This window comes from Mustela putorius, unplaced genomic scaffold, assembly GCF_011764305.1.
Source record: "Mustela putorius furo isolate JIRA1106 unplaced genomic scaffold, ASM1176430v1.1 tig00003845_pilon_pilon_pilon, whole genome shotgun sequence".
NCBI classification, from domain to species: domain Eukaryota; kingdom Metazoa; phylum Chordata; class Mammalia; order Carnivora; family Mustelidae; genus Mustela; species Mustela putorius.
This window is the reverse complement of record NW_025421998.1, coordinates 60,570,681-60,589,095: the sequence shown is the minus strand read 5'-3', so window position 1 is coordinate 60,589,095 and position 18,415 is coordinate 60,570,681. Positions and strand designations below refer to the sequence as shown.

The 18,415-nt window shown below is 42.3% G+C and overlaps 1 protein-coding gene across 3 annotated transcripts in view; it reads right to left on the bottom strand.

Annotated features, from left to right (window-relative positions):
• Positions 1-294: 294 nt before the first annotated feature.
• The window catches only part of PLEKHA8 (pleckstrin homology domain containing A8), a 60,203-nt gene continuing 42,082 nt past the window's right edge, over positions 295-18,415 (bottom strand). For 2 of the 3 annotated variants that reach the window (XM_045062843.1, XM_045062841.1), the window contains exons 13-14: positions 14,549-14,610; positions 3,851-9,732 (exon numbers count right to left, since the gene is read on the bottom strand). In XM_045062843.1, coding sequence (XP_044918778.1) covers positions 9,535-9,732; positions 14,549-14,610 — 260 coding nt within the window. In that variant the 3' untranslated portion in view covers positions 3,851-9,534. Of the gene's footprint in view, positions 2,271-3,850; positions 9,733-14,548; positions 14,611-18,415 lie in introns of those variants that run through there. The other variant, XM_045062842.1, reaches the window with a different exon arrangement.

The window sequence follows — 18,415 nt, the reverse complement described above, 5'->3', positions numbered from 1 at the left end:
TACTCTGCCCCTCCCCACTCTCAATCTAAAATAAATAAATAAATCTTTAAATTTTTTAAATCTAGGCTCCATGCCCAACATGGGGCTTAAACTCAGGGCTCTGAGATTAAGAGTCACATGCCCTACTGAGTGAGCCACCCAGGTGCCCCCACAAAGCACAATTTTAAACGTCTAAACCAGCAGCTCTGGGTTCTCAGTCTGGGCTGCAAATCAGAACACTGGGGAGATTTTACCAATACAAGTGACAAGCTGCATTTCAGAGCCAGATTAAAGTGATCAGGAGAAGCTTAGACATTGGTATTTTTTATTTTTTATTTTTTAATTTTCTAGTGATTTACTTAAACATACAAGCAAAGCTGAAAACCATGAGCTGGACTTTGCCTTCTAATTGTTCATAATTTGATACACATAAGCACCATTCAAAAAACATTTTTTTATCGGTATTAACAGAGGCAAAATGTAAAAACCACAAATTATTTATTCTCTGAGTGGTGAGGCACTCAGAGTATTTTTTGAGTAGCAAAGGAAGCAGGAAAGAAGAGATGTGCGTGGTTTTGCTTCAAATATTTTTTATCTAGCTGGATAATGGAACTAACACATCTGAAGGAACCAGGGAACACCCTGTGAGTTAATGCCCAACCTCTAAGACAGTTTTAGAATCCTCCCATGGGGAAGGCAGGCACTGGCGGGTGCTGGTGCTCTGACTTGGACAAGGTGAAGTTCATGATTTAGTGAGTAAGGTGCTACAACCAATAAGCAAAAACAGACATCAAAAAATTAGTCTAATTCCCCTGGAGTCATGCTTCCCATCCCTAAGCTCTAATTCATGCAGTATTGTTTACAAATATAGGAGGTGATGAGGTGAAACTGATGGCTGGGATTTATTGTGTGGGGTAGTTTCTGAGGAGAGGTTCAGTCTGGGCTTTGAGGAAGGGCCCAGGGGAAAGGCACTCAAAGTTCAGGAACCTGAACCATGGCATGGAGTTATAGTTTTCAGATTTGGAAGGCAGTGGTAGATCAGTTGAAAGATCACCAAATTCAGAGGTCAAGGCTGTAGCCTTGGAGGCTGAGACAGGTCTTCATAACCAAGTAGGTGGGGAGAGTGGATTTGAGCAGGAGCTTGGGGCGTCAGAATTTCATGCCCAAGACTGGCATTACAGTGACACTACTGACTTAAATGGCAACGAAGTTTGGACCTGGGCTTTCAGAGGAAGGTAGGACATCCAAGGGTGGAAGATCAGGAGGCATGGGGTTCTTGTGGAGATAAGACCACAGCCCAGGTGAGTGACCTACACCTGAAGTGTAATTTAAGGATTGTCTACAAGGAAGCTGCTTGCTGGAGATGAATACATTTAGCATGTTTTCAGGAAAGGAAGTGAGAGCCAGGTCTCAATCAGGAGGAACCAGGCAGAAAGTCACCCCACGTGTCCCCGTGATTCACAAAACCCAGGGAAAGACTTGGTCAGTGACATGTAATGGTCAGGGGAAAGGTCAGGGGAATGTTGAACCCTGAAGCAAGATCTGACTTTTAAAACATCTAAAAACGTTATGACAACTTAGACTGTCAAATCAAAGCGAAAAGCCCTAAAAATTGGCCACACAGTGTTAGCAATGGTGTGACAATTCTGTACTCTGAAAAAGGAGATGTGATTCCCCAGCAAACTGCCCAAATGTGGTTTGTGTCCCCAGTGCTCTGATGTCAGACCATACGCACTCATCAATTCTCTATCCACCCAAACCACCCTGCTCCAAAGGCGGCATTTCATCTCCACTTTGTGCCTCTGGAAAGAAGGATGGTGACGGTGAGGGTCAGGGTGTGTGTGTGTGTGTGTGTGTGTGTGTGCGCGCATGAAAATGCACATACACATGTGACGTGTGCTTGTATAAAAGGTCTCAGACAGCTGACGGACACATGCGAATGTAAGAATAAATTAAAATATCACCTTTAGGATGGTACCAGTCCCAATTGCTCTTTTGGTTTCTCCATCACGGCCACTAAGCACAGATTTTCCAGGTGAACCCATGTTATTGCAGAACATTAGATCAGGCAGAAAATGCACCAGTATTCAGGTTCTAGAATGGCAAGCAGAAGAGGTGGCCTCTCTGTACATGGTCCCTCACGATCATGAGGCTGCTCTACTCTCCTACCCACTGGAACTCAGGACAGTCAAGCGTGGTCCCTTTTTGAACACACTTTGGTTCAACCTCCAGGAAGCTTCTCTTTTCATGGCTCCCAAGTACTCCAGAGTGGAGAGCTGAATGTGCTGCTCCTGGTAGATGGAGTGAAGGCAGGAGAGTGAGCAGGTCCTCCCACAGCCGTCTCTGGCAGCACGGACGTTTAAGATTTCTAAGAACAAAGCCATTACAAAACAGCTCCTAGAGTTCTGTGGGGGAACGTATCTATACCTTAGAACAAGCAGAGCTCGTACAGACTGCCTTCAGGTACGGACAGGCACTCACATTTTACACAGCAAGGAGGGCAGTGGTGGTGGTTCTTCCAGGAATGTCACTTTGTTTTTTCTCTAAGATTTGCCCATATTGGGTGTGGAACAAAGACACAGATGCTCATTATAATGACTGTTTCAAAGGACAGAAGCCCACCAGAGGCAGTGTAAGCAAAAGGGTTGGGGGCTGTGAGGTAAAGGTCCAGGTTTCCCCAGGGAAGGAATTGCAGGGCAGGAAACGGGCCTCTAGAAAGGAAAGCTGGCCTTCAGAGAAAGTCTGTGAGTGTCCTGGAGACTACACAGTTCCTCAGTGGGACCTGCTTCTCTTGCATGTGGCTCAAAATGGCCACTCCAGCCGACTTCTTGGGCTCAAGCACCTACCACACTTCACTTCTTCACTTTCTCCCCTTCCTTCCATCCGGTTTCCTCCACATCTAATTGTCTCGGCTCATGTATTTAAAGAGGTGGCCGGAGAGAAGGCCTCATGTGGGCGATACACGGGTGGACAGGGCAGCACCCCAATTGCAGCCACGCAGATCTATCTGCAGGTATCTTAACACCCACCGACAAGCACACAAGACAGAAAAAAACCCAACAGGTTCAACCCTACTTTGGCATCAAGTGATTTAGGCCCCAAAGTACCAACTACTGAATGTAAAATTAATCACAAAACCACGCAAATGTTATGTATAACAAATTCATCTTTCTCATCAACTGCATTTGTGGTTTCTCTGAAAACAGTTAAACCAGACCAAAGAACACAGCCACCATGAAAGGAGCTAGTCTTTCTAGAATAGGAACGTCCACGGCAATGCCATTAGTGGTCTTTTTGTGTTTCAAAATTAATTTTTGTTTAGGTTCCAACCAGCTTTTTAAAAAGATTTATTTATTTGAGTTACAGAGAAAGACAGAGAGAGAGAGAGAGAGAGAGAGATAGCAAGCAAGAGTGGGGGGAGGGGCAGAGGAAGAGAAAATCCAAGCAGATTTCTGTTGCACAGAGCCTGACACGGGGCTTGATCCACAATCCTGAGATCATGACCTGAGCCGAAACCAAGAGTTGGACACTTAACTGACTGAGCCACCTAAGCGCTCAGTTTTAACCAGTTTTATATAGATTTTGGAGCAAGGCGGCTTGAGTTTGTAGCCTGATTCTCCTCCCTAACAGCTGTGGGGTCTTAGGCAAGGGGCTTCCCTCAGTCTGCACCTGAGTCTTCTCATCTATGATTTGAGGATAAAAACAGGACTGGCCTTACAGAGTGAGTAGGACGATTAAGTGTGTTAATATTGTAAAGGGCTTAAAATGACGCCCAGCAAACAGTATGCGTTCCACAAATGATCCTTATCATTGGCGTATTCAATTAAGCAGAAATGCACACAAATGTCTTTAAGAGAAGCACTTGATAAAATACTTTAAAAATAAGTTTATTATAACTAACGAATATAAAATCTGACAGATGTTTTCAAATATTTTTGCCAAAAAAGTAAAACCCTCCCCACAAGATATAGAGTAAGGACTCGGACAGAGTTTTACATGAAAACTAAACATGAAATTCTCATTCACTGGTTGGTCCCCAATGGCTCCAATACATTATTCTAAATAAAAGCCCATTAAAATTAACAAACCAACAAACTACTTGACACTTGCTTTCTACTGTCATTATGCTGCTCATTCAAAATGCTTTAGGACAAGGACAGTTAACACAGACTGCATGTGACAGGTATTCAAAGTGCACAGATCTATGAGACCACAAACACTCGCGATAAGAATACTGGGGTTGGAATTCAACACTGACTTACAAAATTAATCCAAGGAAATCTATGTACATTGTAGCCTTTGGCATCTGGTCTAATGTTTTTCTTCTTTATAGAGACATCATTTTGTCCAATCTACTAACCAGATTAAGTCAACCTTAAATGCATGTCTCATCTGACACAGATTGTCCACAGCCAATTTCACGTGAGGTAGTTGGGCTGTTTACTGACATTCTAGTGAAACTGTCATGACACTGGGGACTCAGACACCAAACATGCCACGACACTGGCTCATTAGCCTTCTGGAAGCGACAGAATACTTCTATCACCCTTCTTGTCATCCCTGAATCCACACACACCTTTGGAGAGATACATACACAGGAGTCTGTGACCTCATCCATTTTGCAAGGGGTGCCAGCCATCCCAGGGTAGTTGCTGTTTATAAAGTTCAGGGAAGAAACACTGACCACACTTTAAAACCTATGTACTAGAAAGAATGGTGCTTAAAACAAGCAGGGTCTCTTTCTTGGGTTCTCATATAGCTTAGCAGAAAACACCTATTCATTCTGAAAGAGAAGTGATTAAAAAGCCATTAAAAACCAGAAAAATCTTGCAAACTTTTGCATTACAGAGTCGTAGTTTTTTTTTTTTGTTGTTGTTGTTGTTCCTTTTAATGAAAGGCTATATAAAAACAGTGGGGGAGAAAGATCAATGCATGCGTCAACCATACCGCCACTGATCACTGAACCATGCCCTGGAGTGCCTTAGTGCAGCAGTGCAACAAGAAATCATGCAAATGGTCTCTGTACACACGACTACTGGCTGTGACGGGAGGGGACCAGGAGTGTTTACAGAGATGGTCTGGTGAACAGTATGTTCGTGGAATTGTTGAATGATCCCTAACAACCTTGTAATTGATAAGCAGTCTTAAAATACTGTTAGACAGCTACTGAATATCTTTTTATGTCATTATTATGAAAGCCCTGAGTAAGCAACTGCAGGTTACAAAGGGACGTCCAGAAGCAGAACGTATTTCCAAATAAAGCCCTCTATAGACACCTCACACGGACAGATTTACCATACACGCTGATGCTGATGTACAGACCATGCCACATCACAGAGAGCATCTGATGTCAGGCCCTCTACGACCAATCACATCAGTTAAGCTCACAGAATGATAGCATAAAATATACTTTACTTACAAATTCTAAATCTAAAAATGTAAAAAAGGTTGGTCATCTACCTTAAAAAAAAAAACAAAAACACACATACACACAAAACATCAGAATAGGAAGCTGAAGAGTTGTAAAACCCAGGACTAAAACCAGAAGCAACTGATTTTAATCAATGATTCAGAAATGCCCCATTAAGTAACCAACTGCTTGTGGGATGTAGTCGTTTAAATAGAAAAAACCATAAAAATAATTTTCTTTCTGAAAGTCGCCTCACATCACCTTATATTGTTCGTGACCGTCTGACTCACTGCTTAAATGACGTTTCTTCACATATATGACTTTCATCATCAGACTAAGTCTCCTTAATACGATGCCTCTTACTTAAGAAATACTGATTCCTACCATGCATTTTTCTTAGTTAAAAGCACTGTTGCGAAATGTAAAGTTGAAAGCACTAACTTTTGGGACATCTACATACGTCCAATTAAGAGTTAAAAAGAGAAGCCCAAATACTTTCCCAGCAGCGCTCAACGGAGGAGAGGGCATTTGCCGCACATGGTGCTACCTGCTTCCCAGCTACGTGTGGGAACGGAGGGTCTTTAGAGAAGCTCCCGAAGTCCAAGAGAGGAACAGAACCCGCACTTACTGACACCTCACCCTGGGCTAGGTCTGTACTGGGTGCCCCGCATACATGTTTGGGGATGCTGCGGGGGGGCTGGGGTGGAATAGCTAAGACGGGGCATGGATTTGGTGCTCGGATCTGGTGCTTGGAGGGGGCTCTGCAGGCAATCTTTCATAAGAGAAAACAGGGGAGGGAAGCAATGAGGCTGAATTCTGGAGTTCAGATACCCCTTTGTGTGCAAACTGACATTTGAGGAAGCTTTATGTTCAGAATGACATGCAAAGAATGATGACAAGGTGCCCCAAGCCACCACTTACACATCCTAATGAACACTGCCTTTCCAAGTCCAGTCCGTGGGGACGGAGATGTTCCACATCCTGAGAGCCCTGCTTCCAGAACCCCCTACAGGGCCGAATCAAGAGCTGACGAGAGAACCATCTCCACCTCAGAGTCATAAGTTGGTTTTGCCCCCAAAAGGTATCCCTCTCACTTAACATTTTTCATCAGGATTAGCTATCTATAACAAATCAAATTTACTTTCAAAGGACAAAAAACTTGCCATCGCTGAAAGGATTTTTGTTCCACTGGACAACTACACATCGATCCCTCCTACATGTAAAGTCTGGCTTCTCCTGTGGGAAGAAGTGCGCATATGATGAAATTATGTCTTTGCAAGCACTTTGTAAGGATTATCCAAATGTTACTTATTAGCTTCTACTAATTCCTAGAAGACAAATTAACCTTTTTCTTCCAGATCTCTCTAAAGGTTACTCTAAAAAAGGACTCCTAAAAATGTTCCGAGGAACGAAAGCAAGGTGATTCCTCTGTCCACAGGCAGACTAGTGTTTTCATCTCCTCTCGCTGTCTTGGGGGAAGAAAGCTGAGATGTTCCAGAAACCTTGGAGATCATGCAGAAAAGGTCTTAACTATCTTTTCTCTTTGTTCCCATCTTAGGCGATACTGCAGATTAGTACTTGAACTAGAAGCTAATGCCATAGCTCCAGGAGGAAGCTCTGACTGTGCCAAACTTCAGGCCAAGTTGAATTTATCACCTGTATATCACCTAATCTAAGCTGTTATTTAGGACCCTCCAAGCTTTATACCTCTCAGGCAAACTGAACACACTCCAGCGAGGAATGTACCTATCAAAAACCTTTTATAGGGGTGGGAAAAGAGGGAGTACAAAATATAACCTATTCAAGTTATTGAAGCTACCCTGATCTGGGTTCCCAAGGATCCTAGATAATACTAAACTCTTCTTCCCCAGAAAACGGAAGTCTATAAACCAAGGCAGTACCTAAATACATGTAAAAGGATGATGCCGAGCAGCTTGCTTTCTGTGTGTACCGGGAGCCTCGGTGGCCAATCTGCAGTGGTTTTGTGTGCCTGCCCCTTTTCTAAGAGCCCACAGAGTTTACTTGAGGTGATGGGGGGGCAGGATGTCTCCTGGGGAAATCCTCTCCCAACAGTATAATGCCTAAAGTGTCCTCATTCAAGGTTCAAGCAAAGACTGGCTGTTTTTTTTTTTCTTTTTTTCCTTTTAGAAGGCTAGGTCAAGGACAGGAAGTCTGAGTTATCCTCTAGTTCTGCCATCATACTCACACTAATCAGAGGATATCCACACTAACTACTCGTGGGAGTGGGGGGAAATGACATACCCCCCTCAGCAGTTGTCCACAGCAAGTGCTAAAATACAAAAGAATCAATATTATTTTAGCACTGTTTTCCCCAGCCTTAAAACATTCATTTTTCTAAGTTTAAGCATTTCCCAAAGGTCCTTAGTGAGTGGAGTACCTGTTTCATTAACCCGAGCTAAGTGAATGCCAATTTGTTTAAGGACAAACAAAAGACAAAATCAAAACCCCTCTCTATGTCAGTCTCTGCCTAAAGAGTGGGTTCTCTTTGCCCTAGGAAAAGTATCATCTTAGGGGCTGCTCAGGTAGCATTCACCTGCGTCCTTTGAAGGAACTCTGGGGCACTACCTCCTGCTGGAACTTTTCCTCTAGCTACTAGAAGGAAGCAGCCCCCGGTGGGGAAGCCACTGTGACTTCCCACCCATGCCCACTCTTGGCACCTTGGCCTACTAGAGATTCCTGGTATCACACACTTTTCAGGAGAATGCCTACCCAGGGTTGCTGGATCCAAGTTTAAATCCCACCTTTAAATCTGGACACAGTCCCAAAGCTTTTGAGATTGATGAGCAACTGTCTTAGGCTTGCTGTGTGCTACTGGCGGCTATACCAGGATTGATCATTTTGCACATTCGGAACTGTGGTCTCTGAATCTGATGCCGAAGCCTGCTAGCTGGGCGCTGAGACCAGTTCAATCAAGAAAACTGTGAGCAAACTTGCTCCATTTCTCGCTCTCCCTTTAACTACTGTATTTCAATGGAAATACAATTTCCATTTTGGGGGGAAAAAGGGACCTATCATTTAGTTCATGTGGAAGATGGGGAGTCCTGTGAACTAGAATTTAAACTAGAATTTAATCTTGGGGTTCTTCAACCCTGGGTGCAAAAGAATCACTATATTTTATTCAAATGCAGATTCCTAAGTCCCACCCCCGCTACTCTGGTCCTTCAGGTGGGGGTAAAGCCTGGAAATTTGCTTTCTTTTTTTTTAATTTTTAAATTTTTTTATAAACATATAATGATGGGGAATTTGCTTTTTGAAGAAGCATGTGATTTTGATGCAGAGGTGGTCCAGATCACACTCTGGAGTGACCCGCATCCCTCAACTTCCCAACCTTACTTCTGAAATGGACAATAAGCTTGGATGTCAGTTTCACTGTAATGTCTAAGTCAGATGATGCCTGGGAAAGCACGCTGGCAAAGCACTGAATAGGGATCATCTCGGGTGACAAGCTGCGTCACTGCCATGCTGTCCTCCACCGTGGGGTTGGGTATAGGAGCTGCCGTCTCCCCTCAGATAAATAGGGATGGCGCTCCTTGTGTCTTCCTCCTCCCATATGGACAGGCCCACACCAGTGCCGCGAACACCTGGACGACACAGGCTCTTCTTGCTGACAGAACCATGAAGAAGAGGATTCTCTGAATGTCTAGGAATACCAGACTCCACATTTCAATAGCTTCCACAAAGTGACTTAGCTTCCCCCCAGTTTTTAGTCTAAGTTGACTGAAGCACTGGCTATGTGTTGTAGTCCTTGATACAGTATTTGCTCATTTTCAGCTTGGGTTTGGGAGGCCCATTAGAACTAAAGGGTAAAAACAAAACACAATACCAACAAATTAATTTGTTAAATCTGCTCTTACACTTGCTGTTCAAGTCTAACATAACAGCTATGATTTGGTTTCCAGGAGGCCCTTTGAACTGAAATATATAGCACCTTGATTTTTAAACACACAAAAGACATATGCATTTAAAAAAATTATATATAAAAGCACTAGGCTTTGCCTCCTTCTCTCCATCCCGAGGAAGGGGTTGGAGAGAGCTGAAGCTGCTGCTGGAAATTAAGCAGGGCAACAAAACACTTTAGCAGACTTTATTCCCTGAAGTTAGGAGGCGGCGCGGTCCTGCAGACGTCATACCACCTCGTCAGACTCCAGTCCGTGGACCTCGTATAAAGTGTCCAGGATCGCCAGCTGCTTTTCCATGGCGGGGAGGTAGAGGCTGAGGTCCCTCTGCATCCCAACACTGAAGGCTGCTTTCTGGTGGTCGCCTTCCTTTATGGTTAATGCGGCGACAAAGTCTTCATAGGATGGAGCTGCCCTCAGAGCTAACTGCAAAAGAGCTGCCCATGAGAATCTCGCTGCATGGCTCTCGCTATCGCCCAAGTGCACACATGCACACACACTCACACGTACACAGAGAGAGCACAGCAAGAGTAAAACAGCAGGAATACACCTTCCAATCCATGCATATTTCAAACACCAACACAACCGATTCTAAGGCTGGAAGAAGCAAGCGTATACTTGGGCCATCCTGGGGATGAACGACGCCAACAAATCAGGGAATGCTGAGAGAAAAAAGAGTTTGAGAAAAGCCCCCTCCTCATGCATGGTGTGATCCAGACTATTCTCTTTGCGTCCTCAGAATCCACCTGCATACATGTTGCTCCCACAGTCGTGTTCCCACGTGGCCAGGCTTCCTGGGCATCTCATTTGTGTCCCTCCTCCAGATAGACTTCTTTGCCTATCTCTCTTTCTCCCTGCATGGATAATATTTCCTCTGCACCCTTGAATCTTCTAAAACGGAAGGGAGCTCACATTTGTTGTTTGCCAGTGCACCAATGCTATGGCATATTTGGCCCCAGTTAATGTGTAGAAGGACCCTGTGCAGTTGATATCCCCCTTTTACAGATGAACATTATACAGCTAATGACTGTCAGGACCAGGATCTGAACTTAGGAGCGACTCTGTGTTTTTCCACCACGTTGCCACACCAACCCACTTCCCTGATGGAATGACTCCTAGACTCTGGATAGCTCTCTTCCCTTTGTAGGCCAGCTCTCCCCTAAGCCTGCCCAAATCTGCTATCTGGGATCCACCGGACTGGCGCTGCTGACAGTGCTGGAGACTATGGAATCTTGAATTAATTACTCCACACTCTTTCTTAAGCTTCCTTATTCTTTAAAAGTCTTTGAGAATCGAGCCACACCCCCTTTTTGCAGCTGGAGAGTGCCTGGCATGATCTGGCAGTGGTCAAAGCACAGGCTTGGATGAAGGAGACCTGGACTTGAATCCCAAACTTTTGCCATGTTAGCCTGAGAAATTTAAACAAGCTCCTTAACCTCTTAAAACCTCCATTTCCTCATCTGTAGAAAGGGTTGGTATCAATTTTCTTATTTGAAAGATTAATGGAATATGTATCACATATTCAGCCCACTTTATGACATGTACCAAATACTCAAATAATGGCAGAAGTACACGGGAGAGAGCAGAGAATGAAAGGAAGGCGATTATGTAAAGAATAATATGACAAAATTTCCTAGAACTGAAGGATATCAGTCTTCAGATTTAAAGACCTACCCAGTGCTCAGCAAAATGAATGATAAAGACTAAAAGGAGAATATCATGAAATTTTAGAATGTAGGGATAAAGATCCTGGAAGCAGCCAGAAGGTGATTTGGGGGCAGTTTATATACAATGGAACAGGAACTAGAATGTCATTAGAGTCTACGGTAGCAACAGTAGAAGCTAAAGGACACCAGAGGAATGCCTTCAAAATTGAAAGAAAATTATTATTAACCTAGAATTCTATACAAACCAAAGCATCACTCTAGAAAAGTGCAGAATAAAGACATTTTCAGGTATGTAAGAACTCAGAAGTTTAGCTCCCTTGTACCACTTCTAGGAAGCAACTAGAAGACACAACTAAAACAAGGGAGAGGATCAAGAAATAGGAAAGTAATAGAGCCTGGGAAGTTAGTGTGAGATAGAGATTCAGCACAGGAAAACTTGTAAAGGAGAGCTTAATGCATAGCAGTACAACAGGCCTGAAGAGCTAATTAAGATTGGCATTGAGTTTAGAAAGTTCTGGAAGGGAAGTCTTCAAGAAAAAAAAAAGCAACACAGATAACATTATACATCTATGGGTTCCGAATAATGGTGATTTGAGAGATTTGATAATGCAGAGGAAAGTACAAAACCTGTATAGGAAAAAAAGGCCCATAGAATTTTGGCTCATCTTCATCATGTTAACTTGTGATGTAATTACATTGGGAAGGTAGAGCCAGGGGAAGGGAGATAGTGATAGTGAGGTCAAAGAAAGCTAAATTCTAATAATAACAGAAAGTCAATCTTAATGACTAAAATGGGTAAGGCCAAAAAGAACAGCAAACATTGTTAGGATTTTGGAGGTACTGGAGAAACAGTCACAGTAGTTGAAAGTGGCAGCCTCGTTGGAGTGAATCTGGGAAGGTATGGACAGAAGGTAGGGACAGCTATTTTTTGTTAAAACCTTTTTGAGCTTTTTGATTAAAAAAACAAATTAAGCTCTCTGCACATGTATTTAGGTACAATATAATCTGTGAAAAGTTTTCTCAAAAAGTATTTCTCAAAGGTTCCTAGGGGTCTGTGATGTAGCCAAGCCTACTTGGGAACCAGTGATTGAACTCAACTGAGGAGGAAACCAAAAAGGTCAAACGACAAATGGTTAGGACGCATGCCAGAGTTAGAGCCTGGCCTGGGCTTCCATCCTGTGCACTGCAACCGTCCTGTGAATTACAACGGCCTGAAGATAAAAGTTCACTTTTTGGCTGGTAAATGACTCAAATTCCTGGAGTGAAAAAGATGTTTCCCTGAGCAACTGAAAGCAGTTAATGACTCTGCCCCCTGCTGATCACTTAGCACACTGGGAAACAGTATACTTTCTACAGTAGGAATGGCTTGCAGAATAACAGGAGAGGGGCTGGAAGGGCCAATCTAGCTCTTCTGTGAATATGGCTGTTGGCAAATGCTCAACCTAATCTATTTTCTTAGAAACCAGCAACTATTAAAAATTATTGGCAATAATATCAAGAGCCTTCAGAATGTTCTTCCTTTTTAACTTTCGGTTAAAGTTTCTTTGTCTATGACAGGGTAAGTAAGAGAACACACTTTGCAACTATGAGATTACTAATCGTACGTAAAGCACTTAAAACACAGCTGGTGCATGGTAAGTGCTCAAAATTCTAAGTTCTAATAGTTCTTGGTATTAGACATAACAATTCCACTTCTAGGAACCTATTTTTAGGAAATAAAGAGTTTTAGTAAAAAATGCATGTAAATGAATGCTGTTGTATTTGTAACAACAGACTTGGAAACAGCTTAAACTTCTAGCACAGAGGCCTGGCAAATAAATCATGGTACCTCCATACTAGGGAAATATTATCCAGTCACTAAAAATAATGATTTTCCAAGACGTTATGGCATTTAAAAATGGCCCATGATAGAATCTTTAAGTGGGGGGAAAATAATACAAAATTGTACTACGAGGTAAATATAAAAAAAGTACATACACATACAGAGTATGCAAAATAATTTTACAAATGTAACATGTAGGTATAAAAATATAAACACCTATAAAGAGATATATATTTAGATAAATATATAAAATTAAATAGAACAATATTAAAAGAATATGTCAATATATATAAAAATAAAAGCTAAGAAGGTAAAACACAAAAATGTTTAAAATGGTTATTATGGAGTAGTGAGACTATGGACATTTTAATTTTTTCTTTTATTCGTCCATGATTTCTATATTTTTTAAATGAGTTTACATTACTATATACTGGGGAAAATGCTATGAATTGAAAAGTCCTCTTAGAGACTCTTAAGGAAATAAACTCTTTAGGAAATAAAGAGTTTTAGTAAAAACTCTACACTTGCATTCTTGTAGGCAACATCTCTTGGATCATTACTATTTGAGGATTAAACTCTGACTTCTAGACCACAACAACAGCTACAACACCACATTTAAGTTTCTTGTGAATAGGGCCAGCCAAGCAGCAGCTCTGGTGAGGATTCTGACTGGCGCACGGAAGGCAAGTGTGACACTCTGCAGCTTCTTCTGCGCTGGCTCTGGCTGAGTGAGCGCCGGGGTGTGGAGCTAGTCATTGCCACGCCCTCAAAACACATCTCATGTCACTACAACTTACTTCTTCCACTGTCAATTCTTCCCCCGTTCTTTACCTATCCCCTAATAAATCATAACCTAAACAGTTCTCACTGCAGGCAAATAATGTCTCTTATCCTTTAAATTAGTGAAAGACATGTGCAAGGTTATTTCTACCTTATGACTGGCCACGGAACACTCACCTTGGGCGGTGTTTGCTAGTGTCCGCTACACAAGGCTCTACCTTTTCACAGCTGTACCTAAGGCTGACCTCTCCTGAGATGCTGGGAGAATCACAGAGCATTACTGCTGGCATAAAGGTGCCCTCTACGCCTGGTAAAAAAAAGCAGGCTAACTGTTTTGTGCAGGGGATACTTATGCCCAGGTGTGTGTCTTCTTAGGTCAACATGCTGGGAAGGAAGGAGGAGCAGGGTAACAGGCGCCAAAACAGGTGGAAGACAAACACATTCAACAATGAAACAAACAAACAAACAAAAAACTGAGTAAGAAGAGGTTTCAAAGAAGCCCTGGCTGCTGGCATGCCCAGTTGAGTTAATATTCAAAACCAAAATTTGACTAAGTGGAAGACAAAATCAATTTAAAACCCGAGAATTAACAGGACCAAATACAACGGGCAGCAGAGGGAGCTATGAGCTTGAAGGCACCACACGGGCCTCCCATCACTGCAGAATTTTCGGCAGCTTCCTGCTTATCTCTGCACTGATCAGAGAGGCAAACATAATCTTCGAAAGTCACAGGAGCTGGCCAGGGAAAAGCTTACTTGCTAACAGTCTTTTCCAGTCTAAACATTTTTTATTGCCAACATTTCCATACAACAAAGACCTTCAGACTTAAATAGGCAACACTGTGTTCTTATTCTTGAAAACAAAGCAAAAGAAACGCCATGCAAAACAAAGCAAAAGAAACGCCATGCACACGAAACAAACAAAACATCTTGCTGGGACCATCAGAATACTGGAAGGCAGGAGGATTACTTACCGCAAAAACTCCTCGAACCACCCAGCCGTGGTGTTGCCGTAATGTTTTACCATATGCGTTATCTTGAAAAGAAGAAAAACTCCATGAGCCCCGATTTCACCAGAATCTGATGTGCTATTTGTAGCACCTCCTTCCTCAAGTACATGGTAGCATGATCCTACTGGTACTACGAGCTGACGAGAAAAGTCTAATTAATAGATTATGTCCCCCCATTTTTTTTTTAAAAGAAAAACAGACAATTCCACTCTTACCTTGTGTAAATGTATCTGTACTTCAGTTTATTACCACAGTGGGAAAAATTCCCTCCATATAAAAAAATGAGGGAAGAAATTTGGAGAAAAATACACTATAAGAATATAAAAATGCAGGTCTCTAAATGTCCATCCCTTAGCTGTCCTCTTGGTTTTCTTCTTTGTAACCTGATCTGAGTCTCTTCAATTCTAACATCCTATTCCAGGATGTCAAATGCTTGTCTTCGATGTCCCTGTGACCCTGGATATACAGTATTAAACCAAGAAACCTTTAAAACTACTGTCGAAAGAACAGCTTAAAGTTACTAAGCTAGTTGTAAAGTACTTGGTGAGACCTATTAATGTAACTCATTCATATTCTAGACTTTAAAGATAAAAACCTATAATTTTTGTTCCAATGTGTTTTAAAATGAGATTCAAAAACTGGCATATAGTAATTTTAATTACAAAAAAAATCTCAAGAACAAAATAACTGCATTTTATGCAAGGGATGTGTTCCTAAAGACTTTGAATAACACATGCAAAATTCAAAACCAATTTTTCCATAGGAAGAAATGCATTTTCTGGAGGCACAGATCTATATCACCACAGTGTACTTGTATCAATGCTCCATTTCTTTTCTTTTCTTTTTTTTTTTTTTTTTTTAAGATTTTGTTATAGAGAGAGCACAAGCAGGCAGAGTGGCAGGCAGAGGCAGAGAGAGAGAGAAGCAGGCTCCCTGCTGGACAAGGAGCCCGATGTGGGACTCGATCGATCCCAGGACGTCCAGATCATGACCCAAGCGGAAGGCAGCAGCTTAACCAACTGAGCCACCCAGGTGTCCCAATGCTCCATTTCATTTCTAAGTGGCACCTCCAGTGTTTACAGAGTGCTCATTCCTAAGTAATAACATAGGATATCACAGGGGTCATTTAACCTTCTTCATGCTTTATCACCTCTAAACTTTATTCCGGGGGTGCCTGGGAGGCTCAATCGGTTAAGCATCTGCCTTTGGCTCATGTCATGATCTCAGGGTCCTGGGATTGAACCCCGTGTTGGGTTCCCTGCTCAGTGGAAAGCCTTCTTCCCCCTCTCCATTTGCCTGCCTCCCCTGCTTATGTTCTCCCCCTGCCCTGTCAAAAAAATAATCTTAAAAAAAAAAAATTTATTCCGAACAAGATTTTCATGTCCTAGTTTTAGCACCAGTACAAGTGCCGCCACCATTCAATCAATGCTTAAGTGACATTATAATAGGATATGGAAATATTTCATATGATCACAAGAGCAGATGTTAAGATAATGGAAAAACAGACACCAAACCACAGCCACAAGTTTATGCAGTTAACAACAGTGAGGCTGACAGAATACTGCCGAAGGATGTCCGGTATCTGCATTTTACTGGCCTTGTGGCTGCAGCTTGAACACACTTTACAATTTACTCAAGCCCTCTAGCTTTTCTTATTCCCTCTAGCTAATTCTTGTTAAACTTTTCTTTTGAAAATTTGGATGAGGCTTTATTAATACTTTTAGCTTACCCCACTATCAATTGTACATAATTCAACTTTGCACAAAATATAATCTGTATTTTGTATAAAAGAAGACTACACATTTGAAATATAACAGATTTCTTTCGTTATCTAAGGTTTTAGGAATAGATGGAGATGCCAGCATCCAATAAGTTCAAGTATGGAGAAGACTCTTACAGACAGCCTAAAAGAGAGTTCAATTTCATTTTTTCTTAGGACAAAGCTCAAGGTTCAATTTCATATTTTCTTAGGAGAACAGTCTGAATAGACTTAGGGTGTGCTCATAATGTAAGTCCTCTAATGTTAAAATTTATCTGGTTGTCTAAGGGGAAAGATGGTATTAGGGACACTTAGGTGGTATAAGACCTTAGTGAAGAAAGGGTTGCCGGCCCACTAAGTGTACAGTGCAGATGGGCAGAAAATAGTAAGCACAGCCTCTGAGGTAAATCAGGAAGATGATCAGCTTTCCACCCATCCTTTCCAAGAAGCCATTTGGGCTGGCAATACACTGTACAGGTCATGGGTGCTCACTCATGAAGTGAGCCACAGAGATAAGATAGTGGGAATACTTTGTATTTCTTGTGATCTTTATCCAGGTGAAGTATTAAATGACATTTTAAATAAATAGATGGAATTCAATGACTTTAAAATCTGCTGGCGGACCTTCATGATGGAATGAGGGTCTATCACACACCCCATACTGTGCAAGGCAGGGGAGACCCTTGAGTGATTTAAAATCAGTCAGTCCACTGCCCTCAGGAAGCTCCTGGGCTTATAAGAGCCAGCCACTTAACAAAGTGGCGTTCTGTAAATGGATAACTGCTAGAGTAACAATGTGTATACAGTGCTTTCTGCAGGAATAAAACGACAGAAACGAACCTAGCTTGCAGACATGCGGACAAAGAAGTCTCAAAGGCTGGGTAGGGCAGGGAGAAGGGTGGTGGCTGGGGCTACAGCCAGCAAGCACCAAGGAGCTGGGAGAGACGGGGGCATGCAGAGCAATGGGGAGTAGCTCACTGGGGCTGGGGCCAAGTGGTGAGGACCTTCATATGCCATGCCAAGGATTCTGAAATCCCTTCTGGAGACCCAGTGATATTTCTAAAAAATATAATACTTAACTGTTTTTTTCCTAATTTCACAAGTAATGCATGCTCATTGTTCAAAGTAAGGAAAACACAAAAAGGAGGGAACTAAAGAAACCTATAATCATGCCTCCTAGAGAGAGCCACAGTAGGCATTCTGGGGTTATATTCTCTTAGTCTTTTTTCCTACACAGACTGTATCATGATCTAGCAGTCACGATCATTCTGACTGGGAACTGTGGTAGAAGTTCGGTATGCAGCAAATGCAGCCTTCTGGGTTCCTCAGTCCTCAGCTCCAAAGCATTCCTGGCTGGACACTCTGCCTCTTTACAAAGGCTCTGGATCCAGTGCTATTCCAGCCGCAGGACTCTACACTTTTCCTACACGTTGCTCTTTAAATTCACCTTTCAAAAAAGCCCAGAAACCCTTCTCTATGCCACCTTTTTTGGGAGAGCAGGAAAACGAAGGTGCTGTGAGTCTCAATAAGGCAGGCAGTCTGGTCTATGGAAGGGAGAATGTTTGTTCAGCAGCATGATCTGTGTCCTCCTGCCTGACCCTCCCAGAGGAAGCAGCCATTCCTTGCTGGGCCTGCACCTTGTCAGCGAAGAGTTTCGCCACGGTACAAAATGTGGGCCAACAAGTCTAACAAAGAGGGAATCATTCAAGAAAATTTGCGCTGGGTCCTGACCCAGGTCCAGGAAGACCCCTCTTAATATTTAAAACCAACAAACGAGAGAAAACTCCTTAAAAACAAAAACAAAAACAAAACCACAAAAAAACGCAATTTGCCAGAAGTCCTTAGCTGACTCCTACAGCTTCAAATATCCCTGCCACATGAGGCTGCATTAAAATAAAATGAAGTCTAAGTGTGACCTATTTTAGTTACCTAGAGAAGATTAGATAATGAAATATATAAATCTTCACTGTAATATCCATTCTTACCATAATGCATGTTCTATAATCTGGAAGTATTTTTGGCCTCTGAAAGACATAAATGATTCCCTTCTCCCAGATCTTTGAGATGTGTCA